General features: G+C 39.9%; 2 protein-coding genes across 3 annotated transcripts in view; one reads left to right on the top strand and one right to left on the bottom strand.

Moving 5' to 3' along the window:
* NFE2L3 (nuclear factor, erythroid 2-like 3) overlaps positions 1–7999 on the top strand; it is a 33841-nt gene extending 25842 nt beyond the window's left edge. The window contains exons 2-4 of the mRNA XM_006832200.1: positions 888–1058; positions 6377–6460; positions 6773–7999. Of these exons, the coding sequence (XP_006832263.1) occupies positions 888–1058; positions 6377–6460; positions 6773–7999 (1482 nt within the window). The remainder of the gene's footprint in view (positions 1–887; positions 1059–6376; positions 6461–6772) is intronic.
* Positions 8000–14261: 6262 nt separating this feature from the next.
* On the bottom strand, positions 14262–22513 carry HNRNPA2B1 (heterogeneous nuclear ribonucleoprotein A2/B1). Of its 2 annotated transcripts, XM_006832198.1 has the most exons (12): positions 22345–22513; positions 19545–19580; positions 19336–19446; positions 19036–19182; positions 18561–18771; positions 18315–18416; positions 18157–18237; positions 17538–17600; positions 16221–16340; positions 15853–15975; positions 14914–14996; positions 14262–14760 (listed from the first exon to the last, which is right to left on the bottom strand). In XM_006832198.1, exons 1-11 carry the CDS (start codon positions 22348–22350, stop codon positions 14935–14937), a joined length of 1062 nt encoding a protein of 353 aa, XP_006832261.1. In that variant the 5' UTR covers positions 22351–22513; the 3' UTR covers positions 14262–14760; positions 14914–14934. The 2 variants fall into 2 exon arrangements, with proteins under 2 accessions (XP_006832261.1, XP_006832262.1); XM_006832199.1 differs by lacking the exon at positions 19545–19580 and having other exon boundaries at positions 22345–22499.
* Positions 22514–23755: the final 1242 nt, after the last annotated feature.

Here is a 23755-nt window from a genome sequence, read left to right as displayed (position 1 = left end):
TTTGCATGGTTGAAAATATCTGTGGAGATTTAAAACTTTGATATTTATTTGAAAACAGAGTTCAAGCAAGGCAGAAGTGTGAGCTTTGTGCCCACACTACCTACACCCATCTGGCTTCCTAGAAAGAACCACAATTAATATTTTGTAATATCTTCCAGATTTTTCTGTGTATAGTCTGTGTTTTCTTCCAACTTAACGGTTTTATCTACTACAGTAAACTAAAAAAAAAACCTACCTGCTGGCAACATATAATGTACAAATCTAATCAAAATTACAAGTATTTTAAATTCATATGCCTTATAAATGCAGTCTTGGTGTGGCACTGTGAGTTAATGTGTTGGACTGCAAGGTCGATTGGAACTGCAATGTTTGCGGTTCAAGCTCACCAGCTGCTCCTCAGAAACCCTAGCCAGGGTCACTATGAGTCAGAACCGACTTGAGGGCAGGCACTTAACCCACGCATATAATTTAAATTATGCAGATCAGAAAACTGACCTTTTGTTTCAGAATCAGATGATTCCTTGGCACTGAATAAAGAGCTCAGATGTGTGGAGGGATTAATCATTGCGTTGCTAATGTAAGATGAGTGGATCAAACTCACCAGCCGCTCCACGGGAGAAAGATGAAGCTGGCTGTTCCTGTAAATATTCAGTCTCAGAAACCTTAAGGAGCAGTTCTGCTCTGTCCTACAGGGTCACTATGTAGCCGTGGCTTTGGTTTTTCTCGTTTGGTTTGGTACTGAATTAATGAACTGCTTGTTGGTCGTTGCTTTTGACTTACAGGTTTTCATAATCATTGAGCAGTAAGTACTGTGCAATCTTAAGGATTTTTGTTGCTTTGGTGAAATATGACTTTCTAGTTAGCCTATTTTTCTGGTACTTTCATAGGAAATTGAGGTACTAAGAGAGAGGTGTGAAGCTGTGGGTTACAGTTCTCAGCATGAGGAAAATGAGCCCAGAGTATCCACTCTGAGAGAATCACTACAGCCGAATAACAAAAACAAACAGAACAAAGCAGATAAGCCTGCCTGGGAGACGGAAAAGACTGCCAAATCAAGGGTAAGCACACTGGAATCGTCTATTCATGCCTTGTGGGCTTTACTGTAGCTGTTGTAGCTTTAACAATTTGTGTTGAGAATGAATTATGCATGTAAGTGTGTTCTACTATAAGCAAATTTGATGAAAAAAAAATTTTTTTTTAATGTGGGAGTGATTATTTGATTTACAAAGGTGTCAATCTATCTCCAGTTAAATTCAAGTTATATCTCCAGAAACTTGCAAACTGGTTTTGTGAGTTGTTTGCCATGGAAAAGAATGAGATGGTTGCCATCCCAAACCCAGGAATCCTCAACCAGCTACGTGTAGCACCACCCAGGCCAAGAGATGAGAGCAGAGGACCTTACATGCAACATCTGGGGCTTGGCCCCAGGCCTCACTCCGTCTCCTAGTGGGCCAAGCTAAAATAAACCATTGGGTCCCCCAGGAGCTCATATTGTACCTCTGGTCTCCTTGGCACCTCAGTGTCTAGCTTCCCTATTCAGTGGTGAAGCAGCATAGAAAGATGAAATTCAGGCTTTAGTTCATTGAATGGTGGGTGTTAGCTGTCAAGTCAGTTCCAACTCATAGAGATCACTTGTGACATAGTGTCTTTCTCCCATGAAGCAGCTGGCTTCAAACCGATAACCTTTTTGTTAGAAGATGTAACTCTTGCCCACCAGGGCTCCTCCTTGGGTTGAATGGCGTCCTTACTCTCTTTAAAAAAAAAAAAGATAATGTCTACTTATAACCTCTGAATGTGACTTTATTGGGGGAAAAGTATTTGGCAGTGTAATTAAAGATCCCTAGGTGAGATCATCCTGAGGTGTCACAATGAGCCCTAAATCCATCAACAAATACCCTTTTAAGAAAAAGGTAGAGGGAGATCTGAGACACACAAAGATGAAATTGTCAAGGATTTTGTTCTTGGATCAACAATAAACACCCATGAATAAATCAAGCGACCTATTACATTGGGCAAATCTGCTTCAAAACCCTCTTGTTAAAAAGCAAAGATGTCACTGATGACAAAGGTATGCCTGACCCAAGCCATGGCCTTTTCGATGTCCTCATGCATGTGAAAGCTGGACAGTGAAAAGTGAAGACTGAAAAAGAATTGTGTTGGCTACAAATATTAAATGTACTGTGGACTACCAGAAGATCCAATTATCTTAAGGAAGTTCAGCCAGAAGGCTCTTTACAAGTGAAAATGGTGAGACTGACGCGTTTACTTTGGACATGTTTTAAGAAGCCTCGTCATTGGAGGGACAGTTAACCACTGGAGACAGACAAATCCACAAAAGGAGAGACAGACATCACACAAAAGGGTCTGCATAAAAGGAGAGCCTCAATGAAATGGATTGACACAGTGGTTACAACAATGAGTGACTGTAAAGACAGGAAAAGACTAGGCAACATTTTCCTTCTGTGATAGAAACGGACACCACGAATCGGCGCCAACTCAGTGGTACTTAACATGAAATCTCATGAGTTATTTCAACAAGGAACCAATCTCTGAAGCAGGAAAAAAATATAAGCAGTAATGGTGAATGAAGTTGGCAAGCACTGGGTTGCTAGCAAAAAGGTTGGCATTCAAATTCTTGCAACAGCTCTAGGCAAATACCTGGAGATCTGATTCTGTAAAGATTCCAACCATCACCTATTTGATTATACTGTCACATGCTGAGTCAGAAATGATGCAATGTCACCCAACAATAAATACGTATCAACTGTGAAAAATAATTTCATAACCAGTTGGGAAGGGGGATGTATGTTGTTGTTAGGTGCCATTGAGTAAGTATCAATTCATAGCCACCCTATGCATAACAGAACGAAACATTGCCTTGTCGTGCGCCAACCTCATAATCGTTGGTACATTTGAGCCCATCACTGTTGCACTGTGCCAGTCTATCTAGTTGAGGGTCTTCCTCTTTTTCTCTGACCCGCCATTTAATCAAACATGATATGCTTATGCAAGGACTGGTCTCCTGACAATATGTCCAACGTATGAGACGAAGTCTGGCCATCTTGGCTTACTAGGAGCACTGTGGCTGTACTTCTTCCAACACATTTGGCTTGTTCTTTTGGCAGTCCATGGTACTTTAAATAATGTCCTCCAACATACATCAATTCTGTGGTCTTCCTTATTCATTGCCCAACTCTCACATGCCTTGAGGCTATTGAAAAGTCTGTGGCTTGGGGCAGGTGCACCTTAGTCCTCAAACTGACATCTTTGCTCTTTAACACTTTAAAGAGGTCTTGTGCAGATTTGCCTAATGCAATACATCATTTGATTTATTGACTGCTGCTTTCATTTAGTGTTGATGGTTGATCCCAGCAAAATGAAGTCTTTGGCAACTTCAGTCCTTTCTCCATTTATTGTGATGTTATTTATTGGTCCAGTGGTGAGGATCTTTGTTTTCTTTTGCACCCCATACCAAAGGCTCTGGTCTTTGATCTTCATCAGTATTTTAAGTCCTCGTTGTTTTCAGCTAGCAAGGTTGTATCACCCGTGTACTGCAGGCTGTTAGTGAGTCTTCCTCCTATCCTGATGCCACAGTTTCTCAGATTATTTGCTCAGCATACAGACTGAATGTTGTTGTTGTTGTTAAGTACTGTGGAGTTGGTTCCGACTCATAGTGACCCTACACAGGGTTTCCGAGGCTGCAAATCTTTATGGGAGCAGAAAGCCTCATCTTTCTCCAACAGAACAGCTGGTAATTTCAAACTGCCGACCTTGAGGTTAGCAGCCCGATTTGTAATGCTACCAGGGCTCTTCATACAGACTGAATAAGTGTGGTGAAAGAATACAACGCTGGTGCACACCTTTCCTAATTTTAAGTCACTTACTGTTCCCATGTTCTGTTTGAACTGCCTCTTTGTCTATGTACAGGTTCCTCATGAGCAAATTAAGTGTTCCAGAATACTCATTCTTTGCAACGCAGCCTATAGTTTGTCATGATCTACACAATCAAAAGCTGTTGCATAGTCAATAAAGCACAGATCAACATCTTTCTGGTATTCTCTGCTTTCAGCCAAGATCCATCTGAGGTCAGCAATGATGTTGCACGTTCTCTTCTGAATCTGTCTTAAAATTCTGGAAGTTCTCCATCAATGTATGGTTGCAGCCATTTTTTAATGATCTTTAGCAAAAATTTGCTTGCATGGGATAGTATTGATATTGTCCAATGATTTCTGAATTCTGTTGAGTTACTTCTCTTTGGAATGGGCACAGATATGGGTCTCTTCCAGTCAGTTGGCCAGCAAGAAACTCCTAATTTCTTGCATAGATGAGCGAGTGCCTCCAGTGCTTCGTCAGTTTGTTGAAATTTTTGTTTGTATTCAGTTAGTTCCTGGAGCCTTGTTCTTTGCCAATTCCTTCAGTGCACCTTGGACTTCTTCCTTCAGGATCATCACTGGCTTTTGATCATATGCTACCTCTTGAAATGGTTGAACATCGACCATTTTTTGTTGGTACAATGACTCTGTGTATTCCGTTCATCTTCTTTTGATGATTTCTGCAGCATTCAGTATTTTGCTCATTGAATCCTTCAACATTTCAAGTTGAGGCTTAAATTTTTTCTTCAGTTCCCTCAGCTTGAAGAAACCCTTTTGGATTTCTAATAACCAAGTCTTCGCATATTTCGTTATAATATTTGATTTTGTCTTCTGCAATTACCTCGAGCTGTCTTTTGCAATTATCTATTCAGCTCTCCTACCTCCTCATATCTAACATTTGCTTTAGCATCTCTACACTGCAGAGCAAGTTTCAGAGTCTCTGAAATTAATTTTGGTTTTTCGTCTTCTTAATGACCTTTTGCTTTCTTCCCTTATGATGTTCTTGATGCTATCCCCACAACTCTTCCAGTCTTTGATCTTTAGTGTCTAATGCATCTAGTCTGGTCTTCAGATGATCTCTAAATTCTAACAGGATATGTTCAAGGCCATATTTTGGGTATCGTGGACTTGAATTCATTTTCTTCAGCTTCATCCTGAATTTGCATGAGCAATTGGTGGTCTGTCTGCTCCTGGCCTTGTTTTGGCTCATGAAGTATTTCCAGTCTGTTTCCACAGATGTAGTCAATTTGATTTCTGTGTATTCCATCTGGTGAGGTCCATTTTTGTAGTCTTCTATGTTGTTAAGTATTTGCAATGAAGTCATGTTATGCAAACTCTATCATGTGATCTCCACCATCATTTCTTTCACTAAGGCCTTATTTTCCAACTACTCATTCTTCCTGTTTCCAACCTTTGTATTCCAGTCACGTCATTGTCAATACATCTTGATTGCATGATCAATTTCAGATTGAAGTTGGTAGAATTCAATTTCATCTTCACTGGCTTTAGTGAAGTGCGTAAGTTTGAGTAATAGTTGTATTAAGTGTTTGGATATTATCCTATCACAGACAGCATTGTACTTCAAGACAGATCTTGTTCTTTTTGATGAATGCAATGTCTTTTCTCTCAGTTTGACATTCCCACCATAGTAAACCATGTGATCATCAGATTAAAAATGACCAACGCCAGGCCATTTCAGCTCACTGATGCCTGGGATATTGATGTTTGAGTTCCATTTCATTTTTGACAGTTTCCAGTTTTCCTTGATTCATACTTTGTACATTCCACGTGTGCATGGAGGCACAAAATGATTGTTAAGAGCAGTCTCTTTGGTCCCAACTTATAGTGACCCTGTGTAGGGTTTCTGAGGTGGGTTTGAAGCAATGACCTTGTGGTTAGTCAACAATCCAGTGTTCTTCCAAAATTTATATAGGTTAGAGCAGAAGTGAAGGAGTTTGGAGTTAAAGGTACTTGTTTAGAAAGATATATATAACTTACAATTTTAAGTGGTGGTGGTGTGCCGTGGAGTTGATTCCAACTTATAGGTACCCTATATAGGGTTTCTAAGGCCATAAATCTTTACAGGAGCAGAAAGCCTCATGTTTCTCCCCAGGAACATGTGGCAGTTTCAAATAGCTAACCTATGCATGTTAAAATATTAAAAGTACTAATAGCAGAACAAGGAGCTCTGGTAGTGTAGTGGTTACAAATCAGGCTGCGAGCTGCAAGGTCAGCAGTTCGAAACTACCAGCTGTTCCGTGGGAGAAAGATGAGGCAGTCTGCTCCCGTAAAGATTTACAGCCTCGGAAACCCTGTGTAGGGTTGCTGAGTCGGAACCATTAATAATAGCAGAACAGAATGTAACTTTTGAGCAAAAAAAAGGCATCACATTCTAGTGGAGTTAAGACCTGATCATCTTTAAAGATTAATTTTATCTAAAAATGATGTATCTTGTGGGTTCTACAGAGATATCTAAAGAATGATGTATCTTGTGTGTTCTACAGAGACATCTAAATGGAACAGACCCATCTCTTTGTCTGGAAGACTTATTTCAGTTGCTTTCATCACAGCCTGAAAATTCACTGGAGGTAAAACAGTTATTTTCCCAAGTTTGGTGGTAATGATTGTATGCCATGGAGTCAGTTCTGACTCACAGCGCTACTGTATTGGGTTTCTGAGGTTGTAAATCTTTTAGAAGAGCAGAAAGCCTCTTTCTCCAGCAGAAAGACAGGTAGATTCGAACTGCTGACCTTTCAGTTGGCAGCCCAGGGCTCCCATCACATGTTGTTTTGCTTGTACTTTAATTGGAGTCCTGGTGTAGCACTGTGAGTTAAAGTGCTGGACCACAAGGTGGTTCATCACCTTATCCTTGCTTAATGTGCTTTTTCCTACCTTTCCAGGGCATCTCACTGGGAGATATTCCTCTTCTCAGCAGTGGCAGTGAAGTCATGAATTCCTCAGCACATTATAACATGAATTTCAGCCAGGCGATCAGCCAAGATGTGAGTCTCCATGAGGCCATGTTGCTGTGTCCCAACAATACATTTAGAAGAGATCCAGTAAAAAGGACTTCACAACCACAAGAACCATTTTTGCAGCTAAATTTTCCTACCAATCCTGAGCAGACTAATTTGACTGGATTTCTTCCACCTGTTGACAATCAGATGAGGAATCTAACAAGCCAAGATCTTCTATATGACCTCGATGTAAACATATTTGATGAGATAAATTTAATGTCTTTGGCAGCAGATTTTGATCCAGTGGAAGTATCTCAGCTTTTTGAAGAACCAGATTCTGATTCTGGGCTTTCCTTAAATTCAAGTCAGGGTAGCTCATCTGTCGCCAAGTCCAATTCCTCTCAGTCTATGTATGAGGAAGGGGCTATAGGTTATAGTAGTGATCTTGACTCTTTTCCCCATGACTTAGAAGGAGCTGTAGGAGGCTACTCACCAGAGCCTATTTGTCACAGGGATCACGTAATTGATTCAGGTTTTCATGATGGAGTTGCATTTCAACACATATTTCATAACCACACTTACCACTTGCAAGCAGAATCCACTTCTAAATATTTTTCATGGCCTGGGATGTCACAGAGAGTAAGCAGGTACCTCAATGACACAGATAGAAATTTAAGCCGAGATGAGCGGCGTGCTAAAGCTCTGCATATTCCTTTTTCTGTAGAGGAAATTGTCTGCATGCCTGTTGATTCCTTCAACAACATGCTAAGCAGGTACAATCTGACAGACTTACAAGTATCACTTATCCGTGATATCAGACGAAGAGGGAAAAATAAAGTTGCTGCTCAGAACTGTCGTAAACGCAAATTGGACATCATTTTGAATCTAGAAGAAGATGTGTGTAACTTACAAGCAAAAAAGGAAACCCTGGAGAGAGAGAGAGCCCAATGTAACAAAGCTATTAACATAATGAAACAGAAATTACATGATCTTTATCATGATGTGTTCAGGAAGTTAAGAGATGACCAAGGTAGGCCTGTCAATCCAAACCATTATGCTCTTCAATGCAGCCATGATGGAAGCGTTTTGATTGTACCCAAGGAACTGGTGACCTCAGGCCACAAAAAGGAAAACCAAAAAGGAAAAAGAAAACGGGAGAAAAGAAACTGAAGCTGGGTTTCATTATATGGAAAGTTAAAATACTGAGAAACTAGTTATATCTGGATCATAACCATTTAAACAAAGTTTTAACTTCTATGACTTGAGATTTTATATACAAAATAGATCAAATGTTGTATCATCTAGCATGACTAATCACCCATTTTAAAGCTTGTGTGGATAAAAAAGTTTACTACTTCAGGATCAGACTTTTGGGAAATAAGCCAGTTGTCACTTAGTTCTTGTACTGCAATGTACACATACACAGGTTCATAAATAGGCACAAGTAGGGTAACATGAGAACCTGGTATGTGTCACTGTTGTAGCCAGTTGTATACTTAAGATGGTTACTTTAAAAAAAAAAAAGAGCAAACCATCTAAATTGTTGGGTTAAGTGCCTGAATAGTGTTTCCCAGGAGCACCTGGTAATCTTGAACCGCTGACATTTGAGTTCAAACTGACTTTGCAGTCCAGCACATTAACTTGCAGTGCCACACCAGGACTTGTGTCTAAATTAAGCATATTCGTTTTTGTTTTTTTTTTACTTGAAATGCAAGTAGCCTTAACTGCTAGCATTGAAATATAGTGAAAGCTTTTCAAAAGTTTTTTTCACTAATACAATTTTCTGTGGAAATAAATTTTATATTTGAATTCATAGTCAACTTTTCCATTTTATAAACTTACGTTTACTTACATCTTGGACATTCTTCCACCAGTACCCACACATTCAGGGCAGCATAGTGATCATTTAAGAAATTTTATATGACAGCTTCAAAAAAGTTCATGGAACTTCTATTTCCCATGAAATTTTCTTTAGTCCCTTTGTATATGGTGCTTTGACTTAGAATAGCCAATAATATGCCAAACAGATCACTGAAATCTCCAGGACTTAACAGAATGTTTCGGGAAGTCAAACAAAAACACTTTGCCAGCTCGCAAACCAGTTTTAAAATACTCCGTATGGTATCACTGGAGTCTTGGTATGGTACTGCAGATTAACGTGCTGAACTGCAAGTTGGGTTTGTGGTTTAAGTTCACCAGTCACTTCCTGTGAATCAGAACTGACTCAATGGCACTTAACAAGATGGTGTGGTACTGAGAATATGCTGCACAGCAAAGCTGGCTTGAACCACAAGGTCAGTGGTTCAAGTTCACCAGCTGCTCCTTGGAAACCGCCATACAAGGTCGCTGAGTCAGAACTGATTCCCTAGCACCAACAGGCTTTAATACATGGGGGTCAATACCTATATAGTCAGAGATCAGGCTGTGGACCTCTTGTCACTATAAAGAAAATGAAGCAACTCATACACAGGGAAATGAGCTTCTGAATGGCAACCAGTGGGTTTTGCAGAGCTGTTGATCTTAGTGGCTGAGGAAGACGAGGCATTATCTACTCATAAAGTCTCAACTCTACAGAGCACCCTGTGCCCGAGTTGCAAATCAGTTCAATGGCTAAGAAAAATTTACTCAGTCCCAGTATAAGGAAGCTGAAGAATCAAGAATGGCCACAACAAACTCACACTTCCTGAATGATACACCATCTCCATTGTTTGTTTGTTTTGGGGGGGGTAAATGTCAATTTGTGGACTGAGGTATTGTGTGAAAACTGTTGACATTTTGTTCAGTGATCACTTGTTCATTTTTAAAATATCTCAGGTGCCAACCAACTCAATTTCAGGGCATGTTAGTTTCAAGTCTGTACCATAATCCTATAATCATAATACTAGGAAATGAACAGGTATTATTGACAAGGAAAAAAACCTACATGTATAGAAAAGCTATGCTCTGAAGCTTTTTATACATTACAGTGTTCCTATTTCTAACACAGCTTCACCACATGTTTTCTAATTTTTCCCCTATGGTCCCTCCCAACTCCTTATCCAAAGGATAAGCACCTGACTCAATGTTTGAGCCACAAGGCTGGTGGTTAAAGGTCAAACCATTGGGATGGGTATCATGTACAAGACTCTTGTCCTAAATACTAACTTGTGCTAGCAACTTGTCTGTTAGCTGATGCATTAACCACAATTATGAAATTACAGAAAAAATAAAGGGAAACAAAAAAAAGTCATGTAATCACAGCTTAAGATCATATAAAACCCATGGCCATCAAGTTGATTTCAACTCACAGCAACCCTGTCGTTTCTTTTACTGCAGGACTTGCCATCAGCATTTTTAAAAAAACTTACATGCTGTAGCTAAATCACCAGAAGGTTCTAATAGAAACTCACCTTGGTATGTTAAGCACCTTCACAGGACCCCATAAGGAACTTCCAAGGAGTAACTAGTTGAGTTTGAATCAACCTTGGCAGTTCATTGACCTGTGGGTCCAGCCCAAATGTCCCACAGCACCCTAATATAGTGTTTATTAAAAACACCTTAAGGTCCCTTTACACTACTTTTATGTTCCAGAGTATATCAGCTCATGGTTTCTCAATAGTACATTTTTCTAGTACGCATTTTTTTGATTAGGTGATAATGTAGCGTTTCTGAGGCTGTAAATCTCTTAAGAGTGCAGAGAAAGCCTGATTTATCACCAGTCACCAGAGCCAATTGGCCATACTCCAAATCTGTTCCGAGTCTTACAAATCCGAAGCACAACATTCTATATATACATCTTGAACTCCAGTCAAACAGCCCATATTTAGTCTCATTTGTTCTTTTCCTTTTGAAACCTTGTTAACAGTTCACCCATTCAAGACATAGAGATTAAGGTTGATTTCACGGCCAAATTTAGTTTATAGCAGAGTTGTGGCTCCAGTTGAGTCAAGGTGAGTGCCATAGATTCAAGCCCCAGACTGTTAGATGCATAGGGTTTAACCATTTACTTTCTGCAGAAACACCCAATGTCATTGGTTTCATTTTTTCTGCTTTCAAATTATTTGGTGTATCCCTTGAGTCGACTATCAAAGTAAATCAGATAAACAAATTAGCTACAAATAGTGGAGGGCAACATTACAATTATGTGGAGGTGTATGAAATCTTTTGGCTTCAACATACATTTGTTCTCAAGGATATATTTTTACTATAATACAAAATTCACGTCCCCCACCTTGTGAAAATACTGACACAATTCTTTATAGATACCAAGATCCCAAATTTACTTTAGACTTAAGTCCAAAACTTACCCAGTGCAAAGATTATTTCAGAGGAATGCAACTGAAGTGGCACTGCCCAAACTCAAGAATTACTGTGACCATTTTATGTCTGTATTTTTTTTGCTGTCTTCTCTTGGATATGGCCAACACTACTTTACCAGCCCCACAAATAGGCAATATTGAAGGCAAATATCAACCTGTTTTCTTATGTATATATAGCTTTGAGACCAGGCCAGAACCAAAACTGTATCCACAGGTGGTATATACTAATCTGTTAATGTGATTTGCAATGCAGTGGATAGGCACTCTCTTCTGATGTGATATTCTTAGGACGGATCCCAAAGTTAAATTTACTGAATTAAGTAGCACAACACACTTGGGGGGTTGGGGGTAAGCTACTAAGGTTTAGCATGATAGTTCATTTTGCCACTTTGCATGTCCCCCTATTTGTGATGTTCCCTTTAACTTTACTTATTAGACATTAAAACATAGGACTTAGTATTTACATGTGCTGTTTATATATACCCACCTGATTTACTAGCTAAGCTTCTTCATAGAGAAGCATTTTTTTGAAAAACCTTCAAAAATCTTTCCCCTGAACAAATTAGCCCAAGTTTGTATTTTATGGCAAAAGCAGCTGTTTCAACTAGGGAAAAAAACAAACAAAAAACTCATACTAGCTTATTTTCATCTTCAGTTTGACTTACCTTTTCTGCTAACTAACTAGATCAAGAAAACAAGACAAATGTCAGTTAACCTCACTGCTAATTTGATATTTTTCTGGTTTCCTTCATAAACTCAAGTAAACATCCAAATAAAAAGAGGCACTACCTATAGTTTTTCTAACTTTAATCCTCTAAAAAAAACAACAGAAAAGTAACCACACTTAGTATGTATTCACTTAAGTGTAAAACGGAGAACTGAAAGTTGGTATTTTGCCTCAAGTCTTTTCCATAAGCCAGTTAATTTGGACTGCTCTAGTTGGCTAAGAGTCCCGGTGTGGCACTGTGGGATAATGCAGTGGCACACAATGTCAGTTCAAACTGCAAGGTTGGCAGTTCAAATCCACCAGATGCTTTTTTGGAAAACCTATACAGGGTCACTATGAGTTGGACTGACTTGAAGGCACGTAACAAGCTGGTTAAAATCCACAGGTTTAAACAATTCCACCAGCAACGTTAAACATACAAGGGGGTAAAGCCAGAAAAGCACAGCAGCATTCAAACGCTGAATATACAGTAGAGATATAAGGAATGGCGTTTTATTAGGGACAGTAAAGTAGTGTCCACAATGCTTTTCTCATTAATATTAGGAGGTGGGGGAAGGCAATAAGCATAGATTTGTAAATTGCTTTAAAAATTTAGGGAACGGCAACCTTTTAGACAACTGAAATGCTTATAGAACAACATTCACACATTTTATGTGTAAACATTACACCAAGTACTTAGATACAAAAGTGTTTTATTTTATAAACTTTGTATTTAAAATAGAATTTTTATCTGTCTACTCACAAAACCTGAATTTTAAACATGATACATTTCTCTAACTGACCTTTTGTCACTGTTATACAAACAATACTCAATTTGTAGTCGTTTTATATTAAGAACCTGTGCTAAATGAAGCTCGTATGTTATCAGAAAACATTTCCCCTTTAATCTTAGTGCTTTTTAAATATGAAGGCACCAACAAGAACTACTTTCAGATGGTACAGAATTTCTTATTCTTGAAGATTCTGTGGTTGACCACTTCTTCATTAGTTACCTGCAGCAAGACACCTTCCTGCCAAAGGAAAAAAAAAGTATCTGAAGAAGTTTATCATGTTTGTTGAAAGAACTATACAACTTCAGTGATGGTCTTAAGGAACAAAGACGACTCACTGACGAATACAGAATACCCTGACTATGACATCCTGAAAAGGCAATAAAGCCAGGTAATCAATCTCTGAAGACATTTAGTTTAAGAAATGAATTTCAGCAGCCATCTCCATTTCTCCTATAGGGTAGGAACTGGGAAAGGATTTCCAATGCACACCCAATTATTTAGCACTGGATGCATACAAGATTTATAATAAATGTAGTAGTCAGACACCTTATGGTATAAGCTATTATCTGACAATTTCAGATAACAATTTTGCCCTACCTTCTCCTTTATCTGATCAGCATGTAAGGCTAGAACAGAAGATCAAAATGTCTTTTATTTTAATGAAAACCCTTAGTTTGTTCAAAATGCTTGGTCCGAGAAATGTGAATTCACAAGGTTGTAACGATGGGAAATTTCATGATGTATTGAACTTGCACAGCCTAACTTTTACCTACCATTTTACTACCAACACCACTGAAGGAACCAAGAAAAGCTTTATTAATGATCACTTGGCTTGCCTCAGCTGTTGAAATGAAGAACTTTACAGTCTTTGTGGCAGCAGAATATACTTGTCCATGGTTCATATCAATGCTAAAATTCCAGCAGGGAAAAAAATGATATGTTAAGCACCTGAATCTTCATGGGAGGGGGAGGGGGGTGGGAAAGAAGGAAAAAGGGGTAACAACAACCAAAATAATTTAAGTAAATTACAGATTGGAAAACAGGGCTTACAAAATTATTCTCTTGAGTTTATTAATAGTTAAACTCAATTTATAGCTATGTTAAGCTACATAAGAACCACTATACTGAAATAGACCATTGAAGAGAGTATTAGTTTTTATCTTTTGGGGAGGAAAATTAAGAAAGGAAAAGTAAATAAGATCTTACCTAAAGAAGTTTAACTGAAGCTTAGCACTATTTTGCTCTACACAACCTCAGCTTTCGTTGGCATCCTTATAAACTACTGTAGTTAAAGCTTTGTAGAAACAGCACAGTTTTTTAAGACTGGCTGAACTTAGTAGCCGTCAAGAGTTCTCTTGTACTAGACCTGTGTTCCCTGAAGAGTACCTCGCTGGGGTTATTTCCTTTCCTTGCATTGAAGAAGCAGCATCTAAAAGATCTAAAAAGGTGTTTCTCCTTGTGCAGAGATATCCCTTAAGTTATCTAGATAATTTAATCCTGATGAATTGCAGACAACACACTTATATCTGACCAGCATTTATCTTAACACAAATATAACAACGACTTTGCAATAGACCTTAATTATACTACCCACTCCTTAACTTATTTAAAATAAAAAGTCTATAATTACACAATTTCCTTTAGAATTATTTTATTAAATCATAAATGTACAACAGCTTCTTAACTCTACACACGCACTTAAATTTTTTAAAGGAAAACGTTATGTCTTATTACACCATGATGCTGGCTGATAGCTTTTCAAAACTTTTGAGAAAAATTTTAAAAAAGGTTTCACATGTCACCTGAAACTTACAAATTTAACATTATCAAAGAAGGAATGCTTCTACACTCTTACAAAGACCACTAAAAAGAAACAACAATTAAAAAGCTAAGAAACTGTCTCAAAGGCATTTTTTTTTTTTTTACAATCCTTCCTCCACAGTAAGGTAATGTTATTAAATAATCCAATCCATTCACAAAATGGCTCTCTGCATCTGCTCTGGTGTCTTCTGCCATATCACTGCATATTTATGCATGACTGAGATAAGAGTTTCCTTAACATTGTTATTTCGATAACCTGAAGCTGTTCTGTTACCTCTGGGCTCTCATCCTCTCCTATTTATACAGTGAAGCCTGTTTCAACAGAAGTAAAGAGTAAAAAAAAAATAGGTTATGAAATTATCCATCTAACCAGATTTTAAGGAAAGATAACATCCTAAAAAGCTTTTACACCTGCAGCTAGTTCTCCCAAGACATTAATAATTGTAAAACTCAAAAGCTACTTACCCATGGCAAAAAGGAAGAAGCTTAATATCGGCTCCTTCCTCCATAACCCCCACTTCCTCCACTGCCTCCTGGACCATAATTTCCTAGAATTGGAACAAGCAAGAGAAAGCAAGCTTACTTTTATTTCCAAATATCAAACCTAATTACTGATTCTATTTCATTATCATCCATTACGTAAAAGTAAACCACAACCCATTCTTTGTATTCATCAGATAATCCAGTTACTTAGAAGATAAATGATTTGGGTTCATAAGAAAATACAAACTTCCTCTAAAAACATTTTTATACTAATGCTAATCCTTGAGTGCCCCTATCATAAATGGAAGAGGTTTTGAGAAAATAGGCAAAAGCCTGAAAGGCACAGAAAAACCACTCAATCCCAGTAAAAAAAGTGTCTGAATATTAACTTCCAGGATCAGGCCGAGTTAAACACATCAAACAATTTCTAACACCAACAATGTCACTTAGCTAATTCTCTTAAGAAATACAGACTAAGAGAATAACTGATTTCAAATAATTGTATGTAAATTTAAATTTTGGCAATATTCTATATATTCAATGGGATTATCTGTGCCCAAATACCATGTCCAGGTACAGTGCTATAGTCAATACTGCCATCACAAAAATCACTTTGAACTGCAACGTCAGCAGTTCACAATCACTTCCCACTCTTCAGGAACCCTGAGCTATGAGTTTGAAATGACTTGATGGCACTTAACATATATCCATGTATAAATACAGGGTGCACTGGTTAAAGCAGTCAAGTTTTTAGCCATTATGTCATGGATTTGAACCCATGAGCTACTGCTTATTCCTCTGCTACAAGTAAGAGGACAACTGGAGCAAGCTCTCAATAAAGATTTTAATGCAGTATTCATACAACCACCCACGCCTACCTAATTAATCAATTTGAAAAATGTTTTTGGAGTTATAAATTACCTCCACCATATGGTCCACCCATGTTCCTGCTACCACCAAAGTTTCCACTCTTCATTGGACCGTAGTTAGAAGGTTGTTGACTATAATTTCCAAAATCATTATAATTTCCACTTCCATAATTTCCTGGAAAAAGATTTGGAATAGCAGACTTGCATGATGAACATTAGAGTAAAACACTAAACCACTGATACATGCTGAGTATTTAAGACAAATCTCCCACAAATACAAAGTCATTAGAACAATTGTGACATACCTATCTAACAATCTTTTAAAGCAACAACTGACAACATATGTAATGAAAAATCTCAAGTGTTACGTCATTAATTTCAATCCAACTCCCACATAAAGGTTGCAGGTGAATTTATTACCTCCTCCATAGTTGTCATAACCACCTCCGTAGCCCCCACCCTGGTTGCCATATCCAGGTCCTCCACCACCATATCCTCCTCTTCCTCCTCCATAACCAGGGCTACCTCCAAAATTGCCACCTATTATAAAATAAGCCTTTAAGTAATTACTTAGTATTTTCAATGCCATTTGAACTGTCTTATCACCCCATTTGCAGCTTTTCACAACACATATTAATGTATTTATTCTATTACATTCTAGAAGAGCAAAGAGCCTCAAGGGCAGAATGGTTAATTCTTGGTAAACATTTGGGAACAGGTAGAGACTACTCAATGAACTGGATAAAACCATTTATGGAGACTAAACACCACCATGTCACAGTTCTTCCAACACTACACATGTTCAAAGGGCCCCTTTTAAAGGCATCTGGAAATACTACTAAATGCGTATATTAAGCTACCATGGGTAAAGGAAAAGCCAACAATGGATCACTGAGTTGATAGTATTAAAGAGCTACATCCTTCTAATGATCCTAATGAAAAGAGCTCTTATTTCACTGAATTGTCATGCCTTTTCCTTAAAACATTAACACTATTCCTTGAGTGGAACAAGGACCAGGAAACTATTTAGTAATTTCAAAACTTGCAGTTAAATATGAAAAAACTCAGTTTTCTCATAGAACCAAATTAAAATTATTGCAAAGTTTTAAATAGTGGTATACAAAAGTAGTTTATTTGGTCATGCCAAATGGGAAGGGGGTAGGGGGGACCAGAATCTGGCTGTTAACAACTTTAAATATCCCTTACTTAGTTAATAGGATTTCTATTAATGTTTTCTGTACTTCCAACAAAACTACATTCATCAATTGACATACTAACATTGGTTCGCAGTTGTATCATATGTCAGAGACCCAGAGCATTTTATGTTGTTTAGGAAAACTTCCTTAGGTAAATTTTTGAGATGCTGTCATGGGGAACCCATCACCTAATACAATCATTTACTTGCCTTATGTGGTATATATATATCTTAACCATATCTGGTATTCTTCAGAAAAGCATAGCTAAGACCACAGTTAGGTCTAATTCTTTTGCTTGAGAAAACGCTATCCTTTTTATTCGTATATAAATTACACTAAAACCTACAAATATACTCAAGTTCCTGAAGACATACAACTGAGACACAAAGAAAGTCAGAAAATTTAACCATCACCTAGAGGTCCTTAACAAATAAAAATGGTAAAACCCAAACACTTGAAAACAATGTATATAACATACACTTGTAAACATACAATGTGATTCAATCTCTAAATTACATACACCAAAATATAAGAAACTCACCTCCAGGCCCTCCTCCATACCCATTATAGCCATCCCCAAATCCACGACCACTTCCATATCCATCTGTTTAGGGAAAAAATAATTCATCCATCTCATTAAACTTCTAACACTTCTTTCGTCCACACTTCCTACAAGCACTTCTGAGTCACTAATAAGGAAAACCCCTTTCTAAGTTGAAGACAAGCACTCCTGGTTAACTCATAAAATTGAACAAAATTGCAAAACTAACTATCAAGAATATTGCCAAATCTTGGGGTTTTAACATAGTAAGCCTCAAAGATGTGTTTATGGTAAGTATAAAAACCATATGCATTGGACAAGGCCAAAGATTCTTGTTGAAAACGAAATAAGGTACAAGGGTCAGCAATTCAAACCCAACAGCAGCTGCGCTTCAGAAACCCTAGACAAGGTTGCTGAGTTGGAATGACTTGATGACACTTAACACAAGAGTAAAATTTTAGCATACATCAAGTATTTTTAAGCCTACAGACTCTTTTTAAAGCATGTCCGTCTTAGCAACTACTTATAATTTGGTTACATTTCCTGATTTTTAACCAAGGTCTAATTATATTTCAATCAAATAAATTAAATCTTTTAAGCACATATATCTTAAGCTTACCAGATCCTCCTCTAAAGTTACTTCCTGGTCCTGGTCCAAAATTTCCTCCACCACCACGTGAATCCCCAAAACCAAAGTTGCCTAAAACAAATGCTCTGTTAGTAACCACAAGCATTTACACAAATACATTAAAAAAAAATTGAGACTTTAAAAATTACCTCCTCTTCCACTCCTAGAACTTTGGACCTCTTGCATTTCTTGTCTAGATAAAGCCTTTCTTACTTCTGCATTATGACCATTAATAGTGTGATATTTCTGCACTGAAATGAAAATTATACATCATTCAGTAACATTAACCAAATGGCAGTTTTCTTTTAAGTTATCTTTCAATTAGTTATTAACTGTTTATACACCTAAAATTAAAAATATATTAAGCAGTCAATATAATCCCTTCAGACACTTACATACAATTTTATCCACAGGATCATGGTCATCAAAAGTAACAAAGCCAAAGCCTCTTTTCTTTCCAGACTGCCTATCAGTAATGATCTCAATGGTATCAATCTTTCCATACTCCTCAAAGTAATCTCTAAGGTGATGTTCCTCAGTATCTTCTTTAATTCCACCAACAAACAGCTTCTTCACAGTTACATGAGCCCCTGGTTTTCCAGATTCCTAAAATAAAGAGTTAAAAGTAGAAATCAAACATTAATTTGAAGCCATCTGTGTAGCATACATGGCTTACAGTCTATTATAAAACACCAAGGAAAGCATAGCATGCAAACGAAAGTCAGGCTAGCTAATTTAGGGGTAAAAATCCTGACACCCAAGACAACTATAGAAAAACAAAGACCTATAACAACATAAGCAATTTCTCTTAAAGAATTCTAATTCAGTGGCACAGCATATGCTACATGTTTATTGCATTATTTTGCTCACCTCTCTTGCTACAGCACGTTTTGGCTCAACAACTCTTCCATCAATTGAGTGGGGCCTTGCAGCCATGGCAGCATCAACCTCAGCCATGGAAGAAAAGGTTACAAAACCAAATCCTCTTGACCTTTTGCTTGCAGGATCTCTCATTACCTTTAAAACCAAATAGGCAGGTTAGTATGAAATCTGATTATTTTAACTATACTGATATAAGGTGATTTCCCCCCAGGATTCTCAACATTTTAAAGCCTGAAATCAAATATGAAGAGGCTCACATTTGTTAGTCACACTTTCCAGTTAACTTACCACACAGTCTGTAAGCTTTCCCCATTGTTCGTAGTAGTTCCTCAAGCTTTCTTCTGTGGTTTCAAAGCTTAAGCCACCAATAAAGAGTTTACGGAACTGTTCCTTTTCTCTCTGGAAAGGAAAACATCATTTCAATTTTTATTTACATTTTCTTTCTGTATGCAGGAAATTAAATTCTTAAATTATGAGGTGACCTGCTGGCAGAGTACCTTTTTCCTCTCCAAAGGAACAGTTTCTAAAGTTTTCTGGGGGGGAAAAAAAAAACTTACATCAAATTTAAACCATATGTTAAACTGCATTATTAGTTGTGCTACACCAAAAATTGCCTCATCTGAACTATACAGTTTTCAAAGTCATTAATGGCTGAACTAAATCTACTCGACATAAACCTATTGTAAACAAATTTAATGTAGTTACTTAAAAGCTTTCTGGTAAGAAAGCAGTGAATATTCTCTGTAGTCAGTTAATGGCTGTTGAGAAATTACCAATATTGTCACATTCAATCTTATATCCAAAAAAATCTTGTAAGTCATAGATCATTGTTTTTAAGTTCAAAAATAACTAGCTCCTTATAACCCAGTCTACTATACATTTCAGAATTCACTGTTTAAGTGACAAATTATTTTCCCTTTAACTGCCCCCTCTGGTGGTGGTTCCAATGAATCTCAACAGGAAAAAACATCACTAGGGGGAAAAATGGCGTTTCCCCATATACCAACTAGGAGGAAAAAAAGTAATGGTGCAAAATGTCAAAAAACATTAATCTTTTCTGACAAAGTAAGACTGGCTAAAACTTAAAAAAATCTAATATACTGTTTTTCTGTGTCTGTGGAGGTGATGGAGGAGACCCCCCAGTATTTTAGATGGTACATTAAAGTCTGATAGCTCAGTTACCAACCATAAAAATTAAGTCACCGTATACATTAAATGTAATTTTAGATTTTAAAAGTATTACCAAGAACATATATAATGCGTTTTGAAATGAACCGTGATGACTGTACATGTTAAGCATATTAACATCACTGCACTAAGCCAATGTTGCATACATTTTTGCATATTTACAAAATACACTTAATTTTTAAAGTAAAACTCAAGGCCTACCGAATTTAGTGGTTATTTGGCAAACTACGCAGCATTAAAGTCTTAAATTTTACAGTTGAAAAGAAACGTATTTGAGCTGAACTTCAGCACCTGCAAACCAGCAAGCAAACACACTGCTTAACGGTCCCCTTTTCTTTGGGCAACCAAAGGATTGGGCCACTAAACCTTACAGGTAAGAAATTTAAATATAAAGTAAAAGTCCGTACGTAATATTCAGGACAAAGTTATGGAAATGTATCAAAGACCAAAAGATCAATTTTGTATACAAGTATACAAATTTTGTAAACAAATATTTATTCACAAGTATTGCTGCTCTTAATCAGTTCACTGCAAGTTCCTCATCAAGGAAGATATTCTCCCAAATAATCTAGAGAGCCCATTTCAGGCAGGCTCACTCCCCAGTGTAGTTAAAGTGTTTTCAGAATAAGAAAAATAGGATTAGTGGAAATGACTCAACAAGATACTTGGCTTAAGAACACCGTTAACTATTTAGCCAAGATTGCTATTAGGATTCTCTTTAAACACAAGTAGTTAAGGAGGATGATTTCAAATAGAAACACAACCTACAATTATTAAAAACCACTACACCAAAGGGCAAAAACGCGTTACTTACCTTGTACTTTTTTCCAAACTTACCCAACGTCCACTATCGATTATAAACCAAGTAATTTTATAAGCAAGCGGGCTTTAGGGTCAAAGAAAATAATCATGTAGACCCCCTTCACTTGAGACCTTATGCTTATCAATATAACGATCAACCATGATTGCAAACAGAAACGAGAAAGGCAAGTGACAAAGTTCAAAGACACAGCGACCTAGGCCTGAAACAGCTTAGTACATAGATTAGCAGCGACGCGCACTCAACAGCCAGGATCCTACTGGCGATAAAGCCATTGATCTCCCGTACAAAGATCGCTATCGCAGTCTTTCTTGTTAGAGTCCTTTCCCCAGGAAACAGGCAGCAATTTACCCCAATGCCTCCGGCCAGTAAGGGATTCTGGACGGAGATTCCTCCCAAACCTCCTCCCCGACCCCCTTGCACGTAGTAAAATACTGAATCTGAGAGCGCCCATTTTTTATTTTGCTTTTCAGCCTCCCGCAATTTAACTGCCCTCTTTAATCTCTGCAGACCCAGCTAAACCCGTTCTTCGGGGCGCCGGGCTGGCACCGATCAAATGGCTCCTTTGTGGTGCGGCGGCCGGAGCCCGGGCCCGGCCGCCCCCCCGCGCCCCCTCCCGCGCGCCGCCGGAGCGCAATGGCGCCATTTCATCGCGGGGACAGAGAGCGCCCGTAACGAGGTGCGCAGGGCTTGGACGCTTTAAGCGCCCCAAACGCTCGAAATCCACCTCGAAAGCGGGTGGAAACAGCCTCTGAAGCAACAGATGCACATAACTACTTCCATTCCTCAATTAGACGGCCCCCAAAATAGAATCTAAGGACTGAACAGAAAGGCGTTGCGAGGAAGAAGAGAAATGAAAATGGCGGCCGCCAAATCCGGTTCCCGGGAGACGGGGGGGGAGGGGAAGCGTAGCCGGCTCCCGCGGGCCTCGCGCCCCCCAAAACGCTCAGGCGCCCACACATCGGGGGCTCCGGCCCCAAACGGGTGTCTTTTTTGAAAAAAAAGGGTTTCCCGCCGCCGCGCCCCAGTACCAGTCATGCGGGATTGCGTCCGCCATGTGCAAGTTCCCCATCCCCCAACCCAGTAAAAGGAAATGGCGACGGGAGGCTGAGGGTGCTCTACAATCAGGCCTCCACTAAGATGCCCACAAAAACATCACCAGGCCAAGCGCGTTGGGCGCGGCCCTACTTCTCTGCCGCTCTCCTACAGAAGCGGTGGCCCTCATCCACTGAGGCGCCAACGGCCTCGCCATGCCCTTTCCAATAACTCATTGATTTCAAACCCGTTACCTCCATCGCGGACTCAGTCGCTTCAGCCCGATTTCCCGCAGCCGAGCGAGATGAGAGAGATCTCCGCGGACGAACACGAACCGGACTCGTCCTGGCGCTGGAGTGAGAACTGCTGCTGTTCGAGAAACAACACCGCAAGGAGCACCTCCGCTCAGGACCCGGCGCTGCTGCTACTGCCGCTAGAGCCGCTGCCGCCGCTTTTCTAGAACCTTCCCCCGACTAACGCGTCCTCCTATACGTCAAGCCGTTGCGTAAACGTCCTAACGGCCGCCAATGGCGGGAACGCTCTACGCCCACTTTACGCCAAATACGTACCCTCCCCCTGCCTGCGGCTAGCAGTGGAGCTTGATGTCATTTGCGTAAATAGTGCTTAGTGAATTGCGGAAGGCTCGGGTCTGGCGTATTTCTCGCTCAGAATTGAGTCCAGCCCCCGCTTTAGCGCACGGCTAGTGAAAAAACGGTCGCGCAGTTTGAAATTAAAGCCGTCGGGAGGAGCTTAATCCGCTGCTCGAGGAAGTGAAACCTGCTGCAGCACTTTTGATAATCCCCTGGGTTCTCCCACCATAAAAACTTTAGTCGTCTGCCTTTGTCGTTTAACCCCCTTCACTCCCCCTCCCCTAGCACGGGGCTGACTCTGCCCCTTCCGGAAACACCCGAAGCGATTTCTGGTCATCAAATTACTATTCACATCCCAACGACCAAACCCGGGTTTACGTCCTTGGGCCGACCCTTTGGGTTCAATAGAGGTTTTTCAGGAGGGTACTGCTGCAGGAAGAGCACATTACTCGCACCCAATTCTTCCACCCCCAGGTTTCTCTCCACCTCCCTCCCGGCGGTAGGAGGCACCCACTCCCGGGGGCGAGGAAGTGGGCGGAGTCCGGTTTTGGCGCCAGTCGCCGCCGCTGCGAAACAGAAAAGCCTCCGCCGAGAAGGTTCCGGTCACCGTAGCTGCCCCTCTTTCTCTCTCCTTCCCCTCCGGGGAACCACCAGGCGCCACTCCGCGAACGGTAAGTGCCGCGGCCGCCTCCGCTCCCCCGCCCGCGGCCTGGGACTCCCGGCGGTCGCGGCCCCTCCCCCGTCGGCGCGCGCCCGTCAGCCCCGCCCCTCGCCGCCCAGCGTGGGCGGTGCCGCCTCCCCCCTCTCCTCCCGGCGGCGCCCCAGCGCGCAGCTCCCCAGCCTCCTCCTCCTCGGATGTGGCTCGAGCTGGAGGCGCGCAGGGCCCGAGACGCCGCAGACCCGGGAGCCGGAGCAGCTCGGAGGCGGTGAAGTCGGTGTCTTTCTTTCTCTCTAGCTTTCACTGCGTGGTGGTGCTTACGATCCCACATGCACCTCAGGGCCCCACACCCCAGCTCCCCGCTCCCGAGGCCGCCCTTCCCCGCCCGACCCGAGTCGATATCTGGCGGGAAGGAGT

This window comes from Chrysochloris asiatica, unplaced genomic scaffold, assembly GCF_000296735.1.
Source record: "Chrysochloris asiatica unplaced genomic scaffold, ChrAsi1.0 scaffold00006, whole genome shotgun sequence".
Taxonomy (NCBI): Eukaryota; Metazoa; Chordata; class Mammalia; order Afrosoricida; family Chrysochloridae; genus Chrysochloris; species Chrysochloris asiatica.
The sequence above is the reverse complement of the archived record's forward strand: the minus strand, read 5'-3'. Positions and strand labels throughout refer to the sequence as shown.